This window comes from Pinus tabuliformis, chromosome 5_2 (genome assembly GCF_031772625.1).
Source record: "Pinus tabuliformis cultivar Carrire ecotype Pingquan chromosome 5_2, CPIR1, whole genome shotgun sequence".
NCBI classification, from domain to species: Eukaryota; Viridiplantae; Streptophyta; class Pinopsida; order Pinales; family Pinaceae; genus Pinus; species Pinus tabuliformis.
The window spans coordinates 178,557,862-178,579,375 of record NC_142306.1 but is presented as its reverse complement, the minus strand read 5'-3'; the positions used below and the strand labels follow the sequence as shown (position 1 = coordinate 178,579,375).

The window sequence follows — 21,514 nt, the reverse complement described above, 5'->3', positions numbered from 1 at the left end:
AGATGCGTTCTACACGAAATGTTTTATCAGTGGTCTTAAAGAGGCCATACAAGCTCATGTCCAACTGCACCACCCTCCCACATGGTCGGAGGCTTGCAGGGTAGCTCGTAAAGTTGAACGTGCATTAGCGGCCCAGTCCAATCGCCCAAATTTCACCGCCAAGGGTCGCCCCCCACAGGCTCACAGCACTACTCAAACACTTAAGGTTCAAAAGGTGTCACCTGCAGAAATGGCAGAAAGAAGAAAGCAGGGATTATGTTACTACTGTGATGAAAAATACTCCCCAGGTCATAAATGCAAGGAGCCCAAATTTTTTCAAATTGATGCTACTGATTACAACTCATCGGAGGAAGCCACACCACTTGAGAAACCTGAGGAGGACGCAGAGGACAACCAGAAGGACACTGTCCCTGACGAACCAGTTATTTCGCTGCATGCTTTGGCAGGGATTTATTCACCTAAAAACTCTCAAAATCAAAGGTTTTATTAAGCACCGCCCAGTAGTAGTCTTGATTGATAGTGGAAACACACATAATTTTATCCATCAAAGAGTCGCGGAAGCAGTGCATTGTTTTGTACGAGCCGTTTCTAACTTCCAAGTCCAAATTGCGGATGGGGGAACAATGAAATGTGAAGGTCGATGTGAAAATGTCAAACTTCAAATGGGGGATTATCAGTTGAAGACCCACATGTTTGCCATACACATGGGAGGGTGCGACATTGTCCTCGATGTTGAATGGCTTCGCATACTTGGGCCAATCACAATGGATTTCCAAGAGTTATATATGAGCTTTAAGCAGAACAACTCCACACATACCCTCCGCGGACTCTAGGCGGGAGCTCCCTCTATCATTAGCTCACATAGGATGGAAAAATTGTTAAAAAATGGCCATCATGGAGTTATAGTTCAATTTAATGCCATCCAGGCCGTCGAACCCAATTCGCTTCCGATTCATCCTACATGCAACAGATTTTAAATAACCATCTGCCAGTCTTTGACAAGCCTCATGAGCTTCCACACTCGAGAGGGGAACATGATCATAGCATCACTTTGGTCCCAGGGGCCCAACCACCAAATGTGCGCCCATATCGATATCCATTCGCCCAAAAGAATGAAATAGAAAAAAATAATCAAGGAACTTTTGGAAGCAGGAGTCATTCGTCCCAACATTAGTCCTTATTCATCACCGGTGGTCATGGTGCTCAAGAAAGATGGGGAATGGCGTATGTGTCCAGACTTCAGAGCCCTTAATAAGTTGACAATCAAAGATAAATTTCCCATCCCGGTTGTTGATGATTTCCTGGATGAACTAAATGGGGCTCAATTCTTCACTAAGCTGGATCTTCGCTCAGGCTACCACCAAATTCGCATGAAAGAAGTCAACATTCCAAAGACTGCATTCAGAACTCGTGAAGGCCATTATGAGTTCCTGGTCATGCCATTCGGTCTTTGTAACGCCCCATCTACTTTTCAAAGCCTTATGAACCACCTCCTCAAATCATATCTCAGAAAATTTGTCCTTGTTTTCTTTGATGACATCCTCATCTACAGTTGCACTTGGGTTGCACATCTTCAGGATGTCGATCTGCTCTTGCAACTACTCCGCAAGCATAAATTATTTGTTAAGATGTCCAAGTGTTCTTTTGGCATGGAAGAAGTTGAGTATTTGGGCCACATTGTGGGGTGTGAAGGTGTCAGGGTGGACCCCAAAAAGATCCAGGCAATGCAGGATTGGCCTCAACCTAAGACCTTGAAGAGCCTGAGAGGATTTTTGGGTCTCACGGGCTACTATCGCAAATTTGTCCGCAATTATGGTCGCATTGCGAAACCCCTCACTCAACTCCTCAAGAAAAATTCATTCCTCTGGAATGATGAAGCACAACAGGCCTTTATAGCTCTCAAAAATGCCATGTGTTCCACTCCAGTCTTAGCACTACCCAACTTCACCAAATCTTTTGTCATTGAATGTGATGCTTTGGGTACGGGTATTGGGGCGGTCTTAATGCAGGAAGGTCGACCCTTGGCCTTCACAAGCCAACAACTAAGTGGGAAGAATCTGGGACAATCTACCTATGAGAAGGAAATGATGGCCATCTTACATGCAGTAGATACCTGGCGACCTTACTTATTGGGGCGACGTTTCCAAATCCGCACAGACCATCATAGTCTTAAATATTTTTTGGAGCAACGCCTATCCTCACCACAACAAAATAAATGGCTCGCCAAAATGCTGGGATATGATTATGAGATCATTTACAAGAAAGGGCGCGAAAATATTGTAGCAGATGCATTATCTCGCCAATTTGAGGAGGAAAGTACCCTGCTCGCAATTTCCCTTCCCATTCCAGAATGGATTGAAGAGGCTTGCAGTGAATGGTTTTCACATCCTTAGCTCTCCCAACTCATTACTCAATTGCAGGCGGATCCAAATTCCACCAAGGGCTACTCGTGGCAGGATGAGATTCTTCGCTACAAGGACAGAGTCGTAATATCACCAACATCCACCCTCAAAAGCCGCATTTTGGCGAAGTTGCACTCATCCCCCACTGCAGGACATTCAGGCTTTCAGAAGACGTATGCTCGCACTAGAAGATCATTTTTTTGGACAGGCATGAAAAAGGACATTCTTACTTTTGTAGCAGAATGCGATGTCTGTCAGCGCCACAAAGGGGAGACAGTCAAAGCACCAGGCACATTACAACCATTGCCCATCCCGACATCAATATGGATGGAGGTTTCTATGGATTTCATTACAGGTCTTCCAAAGTCAGGGAACAAGTCAGTCATCATGGTGGTTGTGGACCGACTTTCTAAGTATGCTCATTTTTGCGCCCTACCCCACCCTTTTACACTGACTTTGGTCGCTCAATCTTTCATGGATCAAATCTTCAAATTGCATGGCATGCCCACTTCTATTGTGTCTAATAGTGACCCAATCTTCACCAGTAATTTTTGGCAGGAACTCTTCAGGCTACAAGGTACCCAACTAAAACTCAGTACTTCCTATCATCCACAAATGGATGGTCAAACTGAAGCAATCAACAAATGTCTGGAAACCTACCTTAGGTGTTTCACTTCAGAAAAGTAACATCTTTGGGTACAGAGGTTACCTCTCGCTGAATGGTGGTATAACACCAACTATCATGCCACCACCAAAGTGACTCCCTATGAAGCAGTTTATGGTCAACTCCCTCCTTCCCCTACTTCTTATATCAAGGGGTGCTCAAAGGTACAAGCAGTGGATCAACTCCTACAGAACCGCACAACCATGCTCGCCCATCTTAGAGAGAATCTTCATCAAGCTCAAAACCGCATGAAGCAACAGGTAGATCAGCATCGCTCAGAATGCCAATTTCAAGAAGGGGATCAGGTATTTTTGAGGCTACAACCATATAAGCAAACATCACTCAAAGACAAGGGTTGTCAGAAACTATCTCCAAAATTCTACGGACCATATCGAGTACTTCAGCGCATTGGAGAAGTGGCCTACAAGCTAGCTTTGCCACCCACTGCAAAAATCCATCCAGTTTTCCATGTCTCATGCCTCAAGAAAGTGATTGGGAACAATTGCAGAATTCAAACTAGTCTACCTAAATTGGATGACGAAGGGTCAATCTGGCTCCAACCTGAACAGGTCCTCGACACACGAGAACGACACTTGCGTGGCCGCATGATCAAGGAAGTCCTCGTTAAATGGAAAGACACCTCTCTGGAAGATGCAACCTGGGAACCAGCCACTATTCTTCAGCAGTTTCCGCAGCTTCAGCCTTGAGGACAAGGCTATTCTTAAGGGGAGGGCATGTTAGGGTCCCACCCTAACCCCCTTATTGATGTAGTAGGATCGACTCATAGTTATAGTTAAGTAAAGAGTCAATAAAGCCCATATTAATAATTGTAAGTGGTTAACCCGCATTTAATAACGGGACCACAGTTAGTTCCAAATGGGCCATGGTATTAGATAGATGGTATTAATAAGAACCATGGTATTGCTCCATGGTATTACATGTATGAGTCATATATAAAGGATAGAGACTCCCTGCGAGGAGCATCGTATCTTATTTTGTAATTGAGCTCTGCTCTATTGGAGGTTGCCCCCTCAAAGAGGCCAGTGAACATTACTTTCTGAATAATAAAATACCTGCTGTTATTTCTCACTATTCTATGTTCTGGGTATATTTCTGCGCATATTTGGTATTCTTGTATCATCTTGCAGGTTAAGAGCATAACATCTTTAACATTATTTTTCCATATACGTACCTTGCCATCATTGAAGGTTACCTTGTAGCCTTTGTCTTCCATTGCTGAGATGGACACCAGGTTCTTTTTGAGGTCAGGTGCATTTAATACATCCTGGAATTTCTAGCCTTCTTGAATGGTTGTTCTCCTCCCTGATTTCTAGCACTACTTTTACCTTTGCTATTGAATTTGTCATTCCTTTGATTGCCAGTAGAGGGATTTTGATCATCGTCTCGGTGTGAGTCCTTTCTATCAGGGCACTCCCTTGCATAGTGACCTGCTTTATCGCAGATGTAACATCGTCCTTTTCTTCCACCCTTAGGTCCAGCCTTTCTTTTCGATTTCGACCCAGAATTATTTCTTTTCTTAGCATGAGAAGAAAAAGCAACAGGAGGACCTTTAGGCAAGGGCATTTATTGCTCTTCTACCCTTGTTTCTTCTTGAATGGATCTAGCCATTAATTCCTCGAAACCAGGAATTACATTATTGTTCAGAAGAGTAGTCCTGAACATGTACCATTCGGATGATAATCCTCCAAGAGTCATGAGTGCCATTTGTCAGTCTATCGTAGATTTCCTTGGAGGTGTCCAGTTCAGAGATGTAGGCCACCAAGTGCTTGTCGATAGAGTCCTGGATGATCTTCTTTGTTTTGATTTCTCTGTTTTTCCATTTGTTCTAGGCAGCAGCGGATGCATTTGATGGAGGCTCAACATTATTGCCTCTCACATGGTCCAACACCCCTTGATCTTCTAGGGTTAGATCGATAGACATCTTCCATCTGTGATAGTCAGCTTTCTCACGGAGCTTGTCTTCGGCAGGAAAGAGTGTTGAGGACCCCATAGTTCTTTTAGAATAGCCTTGCCAATCTTCTCTTCAGTGATTGCTCTTGCTCTTGCTCGGGCTTTGTCTTCACCTCAGCTCTGATACCATGTTAAGTTATGGTATGTTCTATGCTTATAACAGTTTACTTCTTTTTCTTATTATATTCCACAGATTAGCAATCACATGTACATAAAGTAAAGTGCAGATAGAACATTCAACGATCGACAGAAAACAAGCCAAGACAAGAGACACAAGATGTGGCGGCTAGCCAAGGACAAACCCCACAATGTGTGGGGAAACCGTATGATCAAATCTTCTTTTATCTTCAATAATTCAGCAGAGAGAAATAGTACAATAAATCTGATTTATATCAGCAGTAGCAAACCCTAGATCAGCAACATCAACATTAGCGGCTTCATCATCAAAAGTAGGGCAATCGATATCTCACAAACCGACCATCGGATCGGCTTAATTCCACCACCAAAAGTTGCGGCTTCCAAAGGAGGTTCAGATGAGCCTACAGTGCAGTTCAGATGAGGAGATCTTCTAGTCCAAGCAAGTCAAACTTTACTTCTGCAGTTGCAGCTTTAGTTTCAGCGACTTCCTTCAAACTAGGGCAGTCAATATCTTGCAAACCATCCGTCGGATTGACTTGATTCCACCACCAAAAGTTGCGGCTTTCAGAGGAGGTTCAAATGAACCTACATCGCAGTTCATATGAAGAGATCTTCTGGTCCACGCAGGTCAAACTTCACTTCTTCAGTTTCAGCAACTTCAAACTAGGGCAGTCAATATCTCGCAAACCGTCCGTCGAATCGACTTGATTCCACCACCAAAAGTTGCAGCCTTCAGAGGAGGTTCAGATGAACCTATAACGCAAATCAAAAGAGGAGGTTTGATGGTCCACGCTGGTCAAAGTTTGGATCTGCAGTTGCAGCTTCAATTTCAGTAGCTTCCAGCTTCACATGTGTGAGAGAGAGACCCTTTTCTGCGCAGTAGAGAAGAGACTCTTTTTTGCACACTAGAGAGAGAGAGGTGTGATAAGATGAGTGAGTGAAAATGAGGAAAAGTCCTCCTGTATTTATACACAATTGTTGATGTTTGAATAGATGCGACTGTTGGGCTTCTGAGCCTACATGAGTTGTAGGTCGGCTTGATAATAATTCCATAATTCAAAATAAATTCATATCTCCATGAATACTTATCGGAATCGGATGATCTTTAGATCAATCCTACACCTCCCGACGAGAGCAATCTAATGAACATATTATCAGCCATGAATAAGATGACCCACATGAAGTTTGGCCCTAGTTGCCAATTTAACATTCTGACAGTACTTGGTGGGCAACAAGTTCATAGTGAAGACTGATCACAACTATCTTTGTCACTTTCTGGGGCAGAAGGGCCTCAATGATAGACAACAGAAGTGGGTCAGCAGGATCCAGGCCTATGACTTTGACATAGAGTATGTCAAGGGCAAGCATAATGTGGTGGTCGATGCCCTATCCAGGAGACCCGCAAAACTTCACTCATGAGCATCCTGCCACAACTGGAAGGCACATCTTTTGGTTGAGTACTACAAGGATCAGCGAGCGTGGCTTTGGCAACAAAGACATCAACTCCGTTCTGGAAAATTGCGATCTGTCACAAATTTGCAATGTGACTCATCCTGCGATAGATACAAATTTGCACTGTAAAATGATCTCCTTAAACCTTGAAATATATTTGAGAGTCTTCAATTATGGGTTTGATCAAATCATGAAGTCGGCCCTCAATTCAACTTTGAAAAAAAAATGTCTTACGACCCTTTTAATAATTTAAAATTCTCACAGCAATGAAATATTGGGCTTCGAATGGCCTTCATAAAAGATTCGACTCCCTTCAATAAAAAAAATTACAGCTCCACTTAATAATCTATGCCCATTTAAATATGATGGCCAATTTTGGTTCCATAACATTTTTTAATTCTCGGATTTTTTATGGCTTTTCACAACGGATTCAATTTGTAGAATGATTATTATGCATCCGACAATTTTCTCATGGGACAACAATTTGTTGGGCATTTTGGCGGACCATAATCGCTGCAACTCCACAAGGTGAGCCAAGACCAAGGCTCTGATACCACTATAATGTCCCAAATGGGATATTTTGCTAACTTTGCATAAATCTAGCTTAACCAAAATTTCTCCATAAAATAACCATTCAATTAACAGAAGATTGCCATGTAATATATAACAACTAGAGTGCATTCAATTCAATAACATAATGAGCAGAAATAATCTCAGCTTTCATTATAATAAATAACTGAAAGAATGTACATGATGAAATAACTGAAATAGCTGAGATAGACAATCCGGTCTCCAAAACTGATCTACTCTGATGCTAAAACCGACTCTCCCAAAATTGAACTGAAATCAATCACTGTACCTGTGAATTTTGGCTGAATCCACCAAGGAGATGGGGTGGGTTTTCGTCCACTCTCACCAAGATCACCCAAGGGTTTCCGTCTTGGGGATACTGCTAAAGTAGAGAACCGAGTTCTCAAACCTCTCCACAAGAAGAATTCACATAGAAATCAACCTTTTGCAAAAGATAATGATTTTGAAAATGTTATGAGCCTAAGTGTTTCCTTTTTCTTTTAGATTTCACTTAATGTGGATGTCAGAAGAGAAAACAATGATCCCCAACATTAAGTAATATTAAGTGTTCTTTTGTATTATGTGATCAAATGATGTTAGTGAACTCTAATGTTAGTTGCTTGACATGTGACCAATATGCAACTATTAAAAGTTAGTTTATATGGCTAAACGAATTGGATAACCATTATGTGTTAATAACACTATTGATAATCTATTTGGAGATGATGTACTTGAGAAAGTATTACATGAGTATGTACATGGGCAACCTGCCTCAAGCTAGTCCCATGATCTATATTCTCTACAACATTTAATACATTTAGATTTGTCTATTATCTCCACTCTATACTTATTTTTGTTACAGTTGTACTCTTTAAAAATGAACACTTTGGAACAAGTACTGTTGTAAGGACGAGGGAACTATTATTGGGATCTTTTTACTTAGCACTATGTCCTTCAAAGTATAGTGTCAAAGTATATTGTACTAGTCAAAAGGTTACATTGTTTCAATGTAAACACTTTCAATCCCCTGTTAGTTCCATAATATGCAAAAAAGTATAATGATTAGGTTGTGCTTTCAAGTTGAACCCTTTTCCTATTTTGTGTCTTTGATCCCTTCAAGGTAGTCATTGTATAAAAAAATCACACAACATCACCAATTGAAGGTGGAAATAATAAAGGATATGGAAATGATAACAAACTCTAATATTACGAATTTATCAAGTATAAAAGCAACCAAACAATCAGTAATGGAACCATGATGATATATTTAGGGTGTACCTTAAGAACTCGATGAAATGACATATTTTGTCTTTATTTTTCATAAATTTCTATATTATAAATATTAAAGATTTCAATAGCGATGTAAAAAGGATCATAAGACTGTTTAAAGGTAGTAATAGTGGCAGAAAGGAGATAGAAAGTTATGATATGACAGAAATCTGTCAAACTGGTGTCTTAAAGTTCTTTTAGGCTTGAGCCTCAACTAAGTCTTTACCTTAAGCACAAAAAGATACGCTTGAGTGAAACAATTGTTTGAAGATCTCCCCTTGAGTCTCCAATCTGGATGTCATTAAAGATAAGGGGATCGAATGGGGACAAAAATATTTTGTCTTTCACTCCTTTTAACTAACTTCCCTTCTTAAGGGGGGGCACTCAAGTGTCTAGATATATAGGAAATATTAGAGAGATAACATTCTCATTGGATCACATGGAGAACATATGTAGGATTGTTGTGTTTTTACTTGGAAAAAAATAAATAAAAATCAACTAAATCAAGTTTAGGAATTACCTTGTTAGAATGGGACTCCTTTCTTCTAAAAGTGAAAAATTATTTGGAGTTTGATTCCTCATTTTACCAGTGCCTTCAAATAGGCGACAGAAAACAAATAATAAAACTTCACTTAGATCAACATAAATTATTGTAAATTCATCATGAAATAGCAAATGTATGCTTAAAATACCAAAAGGTGGAAATTAATTCTCATTTGCGCCTTCTACCTTTACTAACATTATATTCTACTGATCAAAATATGTACATGAAACCTGTTCTCCCCAAGATAGATAGAAAACTACACAGATTGGAAAATTGTACAAGATGAAACGTGTAGCTCCTAAATGTTTTATTGGATGACAATGTAACTTATATTTATCTAATGATAGAAAACTACACAGATTGGAAAATTGTACAAGATGAAACATGTAGCTCCTAAATGTTTTATTGGATGACAATGTAACTTATATTTATCTAATGTATGTGTAAATAGTAATTCACTTCACCATACTAATCTCTACACTTAAAAGTACAATGTTTTCGTAATATCTTAGCAATTTGAAATTATATATAAAAGAAAAAGTAATTACTGTAGACTTGAATCAAAGTACAATGACATAGGCATTGTCCCCATCCGTGGACAAGACTTGGTCATAGTTGACTTAGTCAACCATGTATTATATTCGTATGCTAGGAAACAACCCGTTTGCCACTCCAACTCTCACCTACCATATGTTAAGGAAACAAACACCCATTAATTGCTCCATGAATCACCCACTAATTTTTTTATTAATCACTCCACTAATTGATTCCATTCTTTGGAGAAAAACATCATTCATCCCACTAATTTCTCCATCAATCTCTCGATTGATTGATTCTAATCCATCTTTCTACTCTATGCACTTCTATAAACACATGATGAATATAGAGGTGTTCAACATTTGTATAGTTTAACAATCTCCTCGTGCTCACATAATTGTGGTTAATGCATAAAAATGCATGTTTCATTTTTGCATTGTCAAAGGGATTCTTCTCTGCAGAGTTGTGATGAGGAGATGAATCTATATTTTCCTAGCCACCACCTTAATCATCGCGTTTGGGGTAAATCATAGCATTCATTTCTTCATTATCTATGAGGAGGATGGTTGACTTATGTGGTGGAGTTATGTAATATCTCTATTTATTTATTTGGCTAAATTTCTAGAAAATTATATCCAAGGAAAAATATATCATGGAATTCTTCTGGAAACACAATAAAAATCGCACCATGAAATTTCCAGCTCTCAATTAAATTTCACAAATACACAACCCAAAAATTGAAAATGGAAACACTGAAAACCCAACTTGACTTTATAAATAAAACTGGAAGGGATTTTACATCAATTAATTGAGAGGAAACCTGTGGGAAATGCAACTTGACCTCCACAACAAAATTATTAATTCAGCCCTCCTGAAGCAATTGTTCCTACCCTTCTCAACTCAACTTCTCTAGCTGATGCAATTTGACCTAGCAAAGATTCAAAGCAGACCACCTTTGCAAGATAATTTCAGCCCCTAAGATCTATGGCAACTCATTCCCCTTGTGATGAGCAATTCGGCCTTCTGAGAAAGAGTAATTCGGCCCTAAACTTCTTTCAGCCCCAAATTGGCCTCCCAATTAGAATACAAATCGGCCCATTCGAGATGATAACTCAGCAGAAATTTCATTCCTTCACAAATAATCACTTGATTTCTGAAGAATATGACAGCAATTCGCCCCCCTGCTTTTACAACCAAATTCAGCCTCTAAAATGAAACAATTTCGCCTTCTCCTATGAACAGAATCTCAGCCCTCTAGAACACAATTAATTATCTTCGGCAAGATGCACAACTCGACCTCCTTCCAACTGAATTAATCTCCATAGCAAAATATTTTCAGCCCACTTCTAGGGAAGACAAATTGACCCTTGATGGATCAATCCGATATCACTGCAAGATCACAAATAAATGGCTAGGGTGGCTTTACAACAACTAAAACCAACCGCCACCAGCTAGAGTGTATATCTCAACACCAAAACTAGGAAATATCAAGGGTTTCTCCCTCACACATAAGCTGCACAAGCTCTTTTAAATTCACAAATAATTTCTTCATGTCTCTCCCCTTGAGTCTCCTTCTCCTTTTAATATATTTACCTCCTTGAAAACCATAAGTGGTAAGCAAAAACCATGGGTCACTTTATTTTTCCTAAAGTGACTTTTTCAAATTACCACCATTATTTAATTATTTAATTATTATTTATTTCATTCTGGTGACCCCCTTATTTTCCATCAATAGCACATGGAATCCATATAGGCTATGACTCCAACCCCTTTCATGCTTTTATGGATTGGAAAGGGACATCATAGTCCTCCCTTCCTGAATTTGTTTGTCCTCAGCAACTGCAACATCTCTTCACCTTCCCATGTGGCATCATCTACTAGCAATCCCTTCCATCAATGTAACTACTCTCGGATGACTCTACTCAACTTCTTCTCCCTCATGCCCATGACCTCCTCAGGAATAAGGACCAATTTCCCTTCCTCGTCCACGGGTGGAAGCCCTATTGTGGTCTTGACTCACTGCCCAAGCACCTTTTTAAGGCAAGATACATGTAAAACAATGTGAATCTTGCTTTCTTTTAGTGATTCATATTCATAAGCAACCTCCCCAATCTTATTGATCACCTTGTGAGGTCCATAGATTTCTCAAAGATGCTCTTCGTCAAGGATGATTGCCTATATGGCTGAAGTCTCAAGGAAACAACTGTTGATTTTCCACAGCACTAGAGAATCTACGTTTGGGTCTTAGAATCTTTGACAAAACCAACTCAAATGCCACAACAAGACTACTTTGCACAACGGAATAAACACAGTAGTAAATCAACACATGCACAATAGACAATTTTTAACTTTTTCAACCAAATTTTGTTATATTAACAAACTTTAATACAACTCTCTAGGGCTCTCGTAACAAGGATCATGGCCCTCATATAATCATCGATACAAGGAATACAACTACAGCTTGGTGTTAGTCCTATTGCACACATTTTGTCAAAATTCCAAAGAAGTAGTTGTGCCAAATTTTTCAAAGGATCAGGATCATTAGCCATAAAATTTTTGAGTCATTGTAAACCCATTCTGCAAAATTGTAATGTAAATGATGCTAGTAAGACCAAGTATGTATGTAACAACCTAGGTAAGCCTATTATTTTAGTGACGAATTTCATCCTAGGAGGTTTTTCGTCTCTCATTATTTGTGTTTCTAAACATGGATGATTAGCAAAGCTTTTTCCCTCCAACCTCACTCCAAAGCTGAGGTGGAATTTATCATCAAAGTCTTAGGTAAGTCCTAGTGTTCTAATCGAATCTTCTGTAAAAGTGATTTGGGAATAATTTAAGCTAATTGGCTAAATTATTTTATTACAAGTCACTTGGTTTACTAGATCATATTGTGTCGTAGAATTGGGTAAGTTATTTGAGGGTCTATAACGAATGGGTATTCCCCCTTTGAGGATTGAATTTGTAAAATCTTATGTAAAAAATATTTTAGTGCATGGTCTCTCATACTTAGGCACCATGCATAAAACATTTGAGGGTGGAAAAATAATTAATCTCCTCAGGTGTCAATTAATTAAATTTTTTGGCAAAATTAAAATTAAATCCTAAGCCAAAAAATTAATTAATTAGAGTCAAAATTTAAAATGTTAGAGAAATTAAATTCTCCAAGTGGAAAAATTCATGGGTCTTAAAGAAATTAATTTTTGGAGGTCCCCCACTAAGGGAATATTGGAAATTTCAAGAAAAATTGGACCCTTGGACCTTGGTGGTTAAGTCAAAGTCAAATTTTTTAGGAAATTAACTCAAAATAATTATTTTTGAGCTAATAAAAAATAGTTTTAATGAGAAATTCGAAAATTCCTCAAAATAATTATTTCGATGGCAGAGATTAAAATATCATCAAAGATTTATCGACGGTCAAAATTATTTTGACAGGGATCAAGCCAACTAGCTGTTATTTTCTGCTTGGAGGAATTACCCTATAAATAGAAGGCTTTTTGCTTATATTTTCATCTTGATCTGGAGCTCTACTCTGATGTAACGACTTGTTGCTTCTATTTTTATCTTGATCTCTACTCTGATGTAACTTTGTAAAAGCTGGTGTAAAGCCATTGTCCCGCTAGGAACGTTTTGATCATCATAATAAAAGACTTTGGGGTGCAATTCATGGTGTCTTTGTCTCGCTGATTTGTGGTATGTGCTAGGTACAGGCATTCCTATATTGTGCTTCAAATATTAATTAAATCGTTATTTCATTTGTAGATGATAAAAACATTATATTGGTAAGTTTTGGGCTTATCTTAGGTGACTTGATACATTGTGTATTCTAACTGTTTCTTCTTGAGAAAATATATAGAGTTTGCAGGTTCCCCAGTGCTTGGGCTCCAAGTTCACAAACTGTGGGCACAAGCCAACCATGTTTGGATTCTAAATATTTTATGTGATTTTCTAACTTCGCTAAGTTTGTGGTTTAACATTTATTTTTTCGAAATACATCTAGCCATTGTTAAGATCTACAAAATATTCGATTTTCCAAAATTTTATAAGCATTTTACATTTGTATATTTTGTAAATATATTTTATATAATGATTTTTGTAAATTATTTTATTTCCTAACCCGTGTTCTGCAGTTGGGGTTTTTTGGGGTTTTGGGAATTTTGATTTTTTTTATATATTAGGGTTTTGGCCAATTGTAAATTTATTTGTGCAGGTGAGATCAAAGAAAATTTGTTGGATTAGAGTTAGATCTAGGCCCTTGAGGTTAAGATCTAGCCTTTCAGTTTTTTGCAAGGCCAGCTACTGAAGAATTTTGCAGTAATATTGAATATCTAAAGCAAATTTGAATTTTTTTTGAGGGGTTTCGAATTTTTTAGGGCCTCCAAGCCTAGTGTCAAACCCTCCTTGCCTAGCCATTACCCTTTCTAGCCTTTTGTCCCCCTCTTTTTCTTGGTCGTAGCCTTTCCTAGGTTGGTCGTAGCCTCTTAAGGCTTGCGGCTCCCTTTTAGGGCAACCTTCTAGCCCTTAGAGGGCCTCGACGCCCTTCCTCAGGCCTGTCATGGCCCTTTCAGCCCCTCAACCTCCCTCATTTTCCCTCCGTCAGCCTTCTAGCCCTCCGCTCTCCCTCCTTTTCCCCTCATTTCCTCTCTCCTCCCCTCCGCTAGCCATAGCAGGCCTCTCAGCCTTCCCTTCAAGCCAAACAGCAGCCCTTTTGGGCCTGTCGTGAGCCCTTTAGGGCTCCTTCCCTTGAGTTGCAGGCCTCTAAGGCTGCCGCTACCCTAGCTGCAACACTTATTGGGCTCCTCTTGCATTAGCGCAGGCCTTTTGGGCCTTTTCCTTTTAGTCGTTAGCCTCCCAAGTCTTGGTGTAGCCTTGCCTTGGCTTCTAGCTCTATTCTTAGCCCTCCTTTGCCCTCCATTCATCTTTGTCTGATCATTTTGATTTCTGAGCTAGTAGCTGGGGTTGCTGCAGAGATTTTGGGTCAAATTCTTGTGTTTTCAGGTGGCATAACTCTTGGAAAATTTGTGGACAAGTTGGGAAAGTTCTCCAAGGCCTTTAGGCCTAAGGGTTTGATCTTTAAACCCTATTTTATCTCATTGTTTGCTACAGCTCTCTGAATACATTCATAACAGTATAAAAATTAAGTTTAAAAGCCCACAAATAATTTAAAAATTACCTGGAGTTCATTAGCTAATTGTTGCATAAATTGGGTAACTTTAAATTGACTAGTTCTCTTTGATGTATTGCTGACTGCCATAACATAATCGAATCTGATCTTAACAGTGACATAAGTAAATTTTCATGGTTTACATTTTCATTTGAAGTGTTCTTAAGGAAGTAAGTGATTTGGGATTGTTTAATGCATTTGGCATAAGAAAAAACTCATTGGTAGCTCACTGTTTTCATGATTATCTCACTGTTGTTATAATTGCTCATTTATGTCACTAAATATCATAAGATCATAAGTAACTTGAAGTGTTTTCAATAATTCATGCCTTGTTGTGAGAAAAAAATTGTTTTCATTATCTAATGTGCTTGTTGACATTGATGACATAGGATAAGAAAACTAACACTTCTTTTCCTTTGTGAGTTACTCATAATCTTATCATTTTGCACTCAAAAGAGGATCTAAAGTGGTTTTAATTACTACTGTCATAGATCTATATTAACATTGGAATACAATTTACATAAGTGCTCTCATTGCTTTACATTTTAATTGTTACTTGTTGCTAAGCATTGGTTTTTTGGATTCTAATGTTTGCTTGTCTCTTGTAAGCTCTCTCATAGTCTTTAAAGATCATTAATTTGGCACTAAATTCACTCATATAAGCACTTAATCCATAATTGAATATCATCTTGTGTTTCTTAAGTGAATTTGAATAATATTATTGGCATAGCTTTAATTGTGCATCATTGAGAAAAATTTTATTTTAAGGTTAATTGGTTGTGATCTAAGTATAACATTCTTTTTTAGAGGTGGATAATTTTCTAGGTTTTTTCACTCACTTTTTACCCCAAATCCGGGGTGACGGTTTGAACGTTGATCCCCTAACACATCTTAGCGTCTATAGTTGATGTATATTACCATACTAGATTATACAAAAAAATTCGTAGAATTTGGTTAGGTCTAGGTAGTCATTTTTTAATTTTTTAGATTTTCTGCACTGTTGAAATCAGTGTTGATAATATCGGTATCGGGAAAATATCGGCGAGGGTCCGGAAAATATCTTATCGGAAATATCGGCGAAAATATCGGCAAATATCGGCAAGCATAAAAAATGCATAATATATTCATTTTTTTCAGATTTCTAAACATATAAAGCAATAACAACATGAACTAAACACATTGGCACATAAATATGAAGAAGGCATTGATATATATGATGTCAAATAGAAATGATACATCAAACTTCAAAGGCGATACCAAATCCTGCTGATCCCTGATAATTGTCCAATCAAGGACTCAAACAAAATAACATCACATATCCTGCTGATCCCTGATAGTGATAATTGTCCAATCAAGGACTCAAACAAAACAACATCACATATATAAAACTTTAAAAGTATTTCATCATCATGAGTTATAAACTTATATGTAGCAAAAGTTGCAAAACAAATAAAACTAGCAGCTATCTATCTGAGACCATTGGCCTCTCCCTAGCAGCTTTCTTTCTGTCTTGTTCAACAATTGCTTCACGAGCTTTTTGTATAACCTCTGCACTAGAAACCATACAAGGCATCACATCTGCATCATATGCAGAGAGTTTAGCCAGATGGTATTTCAATCGTGTAATCCCTCCTGACATCTTGGTCCCACACAAGTTGCATGATATATATGCCTGATTTGCCCCACCAACAGCCTCTCCATACTCCCAAAATGGGTCCAAGGCTTTTGGCGTATTTGACATTTGTAGTGAACTAATTCAAACCTAGGGCACAAAAAAAAACAAAAAATTGGCATTAAATGAGTATAACTATACAGTGCCCAGCAAACACTCAAGAAACTATTTTAATTTTTAAAGCAACATCTTCATGTTCAGAATTTAAACAACAAAAGCAAGCATAAAAAATGCATAATATATTCATTTTTTTCAGATTTTTAAACATATAAAGCAATAACAACATGAAATAAACACATTGGCACATAAATATGAAGAAAACACTGATATATATGATGTCAAATAGAAATGATATATCAAAGGCGATACCAAATCGTGCTAATCCCTGATAATTGTCCATTCAAGGACTCAAATGTGGAGAACCAATACAAAATAACATCACATATAATAATAAAAGTATCTCATCATCATGAGTTACATGTAGCATAACAAATAAAACTAGCAGCTATCTATCTACTGCCCTCTCCCCCTTTTACGGGAAAACATGATGGGTTGTTTGCCAGGCCTGCCCCTAGTAGTAGAAGGCCCTGACACTGCCTCTGCACCTAATGTCAAATAATGAGTGATAGGCATGGAGCTATGCTCTCCTATATCTATAGCAGATGGTGTTGATGCTGATGCTCCCGCAGTGTCCTCCTCCTCCTGCTCCTCCTCTAAGTGCTGCTGCTCCTCTGACTCCGAGTCCTCCTCTTGCTGCCCCTGCTCTAATGGATCATCTGCCACTGGCTCTAACCATGAAGGTGACTCCTCCAATATGGGCTCCTGAGACTCCACCCTCCACGGAGACAATACATCAATATTGTCTAAGGAAATGGCATCTGGATCCACTGGTGATTCTATTTGCCTCACTCGAAGTCGGATGTTGTAATGCACATACACCAAATCGTTGAGGCGTGCGAACTCCAACCTGTAAGAGTGTCAAAAAAAGTAATGAGTCTTGACTCTTGACTCTTGACACTTGAAGGTCATAAATTAAAAAGTAAAAATTACAATAAGTGTAATTGCTCAACTGAAGGCTTGAGTTCAAAGTTATACCTGTTGCGCTTTTTGGTGTGTATTTTCTCAAATACACTCCAATTGCGCTCACACCCTGAAGAGCTACATGTTTGACTCAAGATTTGTATAGCCAAATTTTGCAAATTTGGTACCCTTGCACCATAGCTTCGCCACCAAAGATCTACAACAAAATAATGAAATAAAAAATTCAAAAACTTAAAAGTTAAAAGTTAAAAGTTAAAACATAATTAAATTCAAATTTCTAATTTCTAATGAGTGATGACTTGTCACTTACGTGGCATGAAGAGGGCCCTTTCCTTAATGGCATCATCAAAGCCAAATAGGCCAACACAATCCTGATAACTCTGTATCTCGCGCTTGATTTTGCTACGAAGCTCAGAATCAGGTACCATCCTCTGAATACAGGAATGGAGCCCTTCCATCACCTCGCCATCAAAACGAAATTTGCATTTGTATGCAAATGCAGGGTTGAGGAAGAGTGCTGCTGCATGAATGGGTCGATGAAGCATCCCTGTCCACCGACTATCGATCACATCCCATAATATCATCTGCCTATTAAGGCCAGCAGAACCCTTGTCTGCATAATAGGAACGAATGGCCTCCTTGGCCCTATCCATGCCCTCATACAAATAAGGCATTGCAGGCTTCTCTCCATCCACCAATCTAAGAACCTTTACTATAGGTTCGCTAACTGCACATGCTTCTTGTACTCCACGCCAAAATGTCTCAGAGTACACCATTTTTTCAATGGCTCTCCCATCAGGTCTCCTGCTGTATCTACAAGCACGCCAATCATCAGACACAAACATTTGCTTCAACTCGAACTGACATCGAAGCAAAGACTGAAGAGTAATAAAGGTTGTGGCAAAACGTGTGATGGCAGGACGCCGCAACTCCTTGTTTCTAGTGAACCTCCTCATAAGGCTAAGAACAAAAGCATGGTTATAAATAAACTTGGGGATGCTCCTAGCCATATCAACTGCCTCCTTGATGAAGGAGAGTTTCCCCATATCCTCAAGCAACAAATCAAGACAATGCGCTGCACATGGAGTCCAGAACAATGTGGGATGCCTCTCCATAAGCATTCTGTTGGCAGACACATAATTAGCTGCATTGTCTGTTACGACTTGCACCACATTCTGCACACCAATCTCCTGAATGAACCCATCTAACAACTCACATATCGTTGTTGCATCTTTGATATGTTCTGATGCATCCAACGATTTAATAAACATGGTACCTTTAGGACAATGTACCAAGAAATTTAGAAGGGTCCTACCCTTCCTATCTGTCCAACCATCAGACATCACTGTGCATCCAGTGACTTCCCATGTCTGTTTCAACTCCGCCAATCTAGAGTTGATGTCCTGTTTTTTCTGCTTGAAGAATTGGCCCCCGCAACTCCTCATATGTGGCACTTTTGTACCCTGGGCCCACAACAGCAATAGCATCACACATTGGTTGCCAAAATGGATTGGTTTTTGTGATGCTGAGAGGTAAGTCGCTCCAAAAAATACACCTCCCCATGACTCTATCTGCTTCTTCCTTCTCCTTTTTTTTTTATAAAGCGATTTTATGCCAGGTTGTGCTCCAGCTCCTGTTCGTGGAACAAAAAATGATGACTTCGCATTCACACTAGCAGTAGCGCTAGCATGTGATGGTGTGCCAGTTGTGGAGCCCCTCCCACTAGGGCCAGTAGGGCCACTACCCTGAACATCAAAATCAGGAGAAGATATCCCAAAGATCTACCTGCACGTTCAGCTTTGTTTCTTTCCGCCTCTTCCTTCTTTCTGTCCTTTTCTTCAATTGCCTCAAGAGCTTTTCGTATAAGCTCCGGACTAGAAACTTGACAAATGCCAACATCATGTCCAGTGAGTCTAGCAAGATGGTATTTCAGTCGTGTAACCCCACCTGTCATCTTGTCCCCACACAATTTGCATGAAAGATATGCACGATTTGTCCCACCATCAGGGATCCCATACTCCCAAAATGGGTCCAAGTTTTTTGGCATATTTGTATTTTGTAGTGGGCTAACTCAAAAGGAAACCTACAGCACCAAAAAAAATTTGGAATTAGTAACTTAATAAGTAATATATAATATTATAAGTTTTTATTAAACTTATTATATTTTTAAATTTAAAATTAAATCATATTTTTAAATTTAAATTAAATATAAAAATGAATTTTTTTAATTATTTAATTTTTATTTTGTATTTATAGGAATTTGTGAGTAAGTCTTCATTTTCACTACCATCCCAAGTTGAATTGTCCAGAGAATTTTTAAAGTATTAAATTAATAACAATAATAAAAACAAAATTTTATTTAAAATAAAATAATTCATTTTTAAAATAAAAAATTACAAAATACACCTCCAAAATAAATCTATATTTATATTTTTGAGTTAAAGTTTAAATATATAGAGAGCATTAATTTTAACATAAGTCGGTAATAATAATAATAAGATTTATTTAGTTTTGATTATGAATAGGTTCTACTGTCTTTTTCAATGGAGATACTTAGATTTGCAGCGCCACATATGGCGATTGCAGAAGACTTGCAGTGTCTTGACGTCTATTACTACTAACGAATCACGAAAATCCTTTTTTCTCTCGAAATCTTTAGACATGCAGCGTCACAATATCTTTTTTCTGTCGCTATCCATGTTATTTTTTTGCATGGCTATCCAAGTCAATATCCCTTATTTCTGTCCTTGAGATACACAATATTATAAGTTTTTATTAAAGACAACGATTACAGTCTTCGTGGATTCCTGACGGTTATATATATTATATATTATAGTGGTAGCGGTGATTAAAACGAAAACTGGTAGTATTAATTTTTAAACGCATATGGTAGCGGATTGCAGAGACTGTAGGTACTAGGGCCACAGACAGCGTGAACTATATGCAACATGAACAGAGCATAAATGATAAAACACAGTTGTAAACCAGCGTTTGTAAACCAGCGTTTGTATATACACTGCCATACAGTAAACGCAGCGGCACTGAAGAGTGTGAAGACGATGTCGGATTCAATGATTCATACCTTTTAAGTTTTCTTGGCAGCCAAACGGTAAACCCTCCTTCGCAGCACCGACCGGTTCCGTCTCACTCTCCAGCTCGCACGAAAACAAAATGACGGGCATCGAAAACTCAAAAACCATTTTATAAGTCGATACAACCCTAAACCGACGATATTTACCCTCGTCTCGCGATATTTACTAAAATATCGCCGAAATTTCGGAATTCTCGCGCGAAATTCAAAACATGAAAATATCGCGATTTTTCGGGGGCAATATTTCGGCTCAGGGAAAATATCGCGATATTTGCGAATATCGCCGATATTTCGGCGATATTATCAACACTGGTTGAAATTGCAAATTAAATTGTAATAAGTGTAGTCTAGAGAAGTTGTATGGGGTATGAGTAATAAAAATTACACCTCTCACCCTCAATTTCTACTATGACACACTTTGAGTGGTTAATAATGTGTTATGGACTCTCAAAACCCACATTTCCCAAGTTTAGTGGAAATTGTGGCATTTAATTAGGCTAGAATTAAATAAAATAGAGAGATAAATTATTCCATGTGACAGAATGATGTGGAAATGACTTGGAAATTATCCTAAGTGAAAGAGTTGAGTCAACGGACATGTGGAGGATGATTGAGCACTGCAACATAAATACACCATTATTTCACAGAATCGAATTTCCCAAAGATAAAGCAGCAGTTGCACATGTGGAAAATCGAATTAATTAGAGGAGCTCATGCACTAGGGGAATATTCGATCGAATATTTGGTTTGAGGATTTTTTGGGGACTTCTCTCACTGTTATATCAAGTGCTTCTACACTTAGCACTTCACTTCAGAGGATTACGAGATTCACTTTGGAGGACCATGAGTTTCTCTGGGAGAAAATCACGCAATTTCTAGGATCTACACAAAGCATCTTTGGGATCATCATCTGAGGTGGCAACACTTGGTTCGAGTATCGATGGTTTGACTGGAGTTATCTAATTACTTTGGTTCAGTCATGGATATGTTTACTTGCTATAT

The 21,514-nt window shown here is 38.5% G+C and overlaps 1 protein-coding gene across 1 annotated transcript in view; it reads right to left on the bottom strand.

Moving 5' to 3' along the window:
- The window catches only part of LOC149158122 (uncharacterized), a 430,324-nt gene that overhangs the window by 225,978 nt on the left and 182,832 nt on the right, over window positions 1–21,514 (bottom strand). The window contains exon 7 of the mRNA XM_089436138.1: window positions 8,987–9,059. Within this exon, the coding sequence (XP_089292264.1) occupies window positions 8,987–9,059 (73 nt within the window). The remainder of the gene's footprint in view (window positions 1–8,986; window positions 9,060–21,514) is intronic.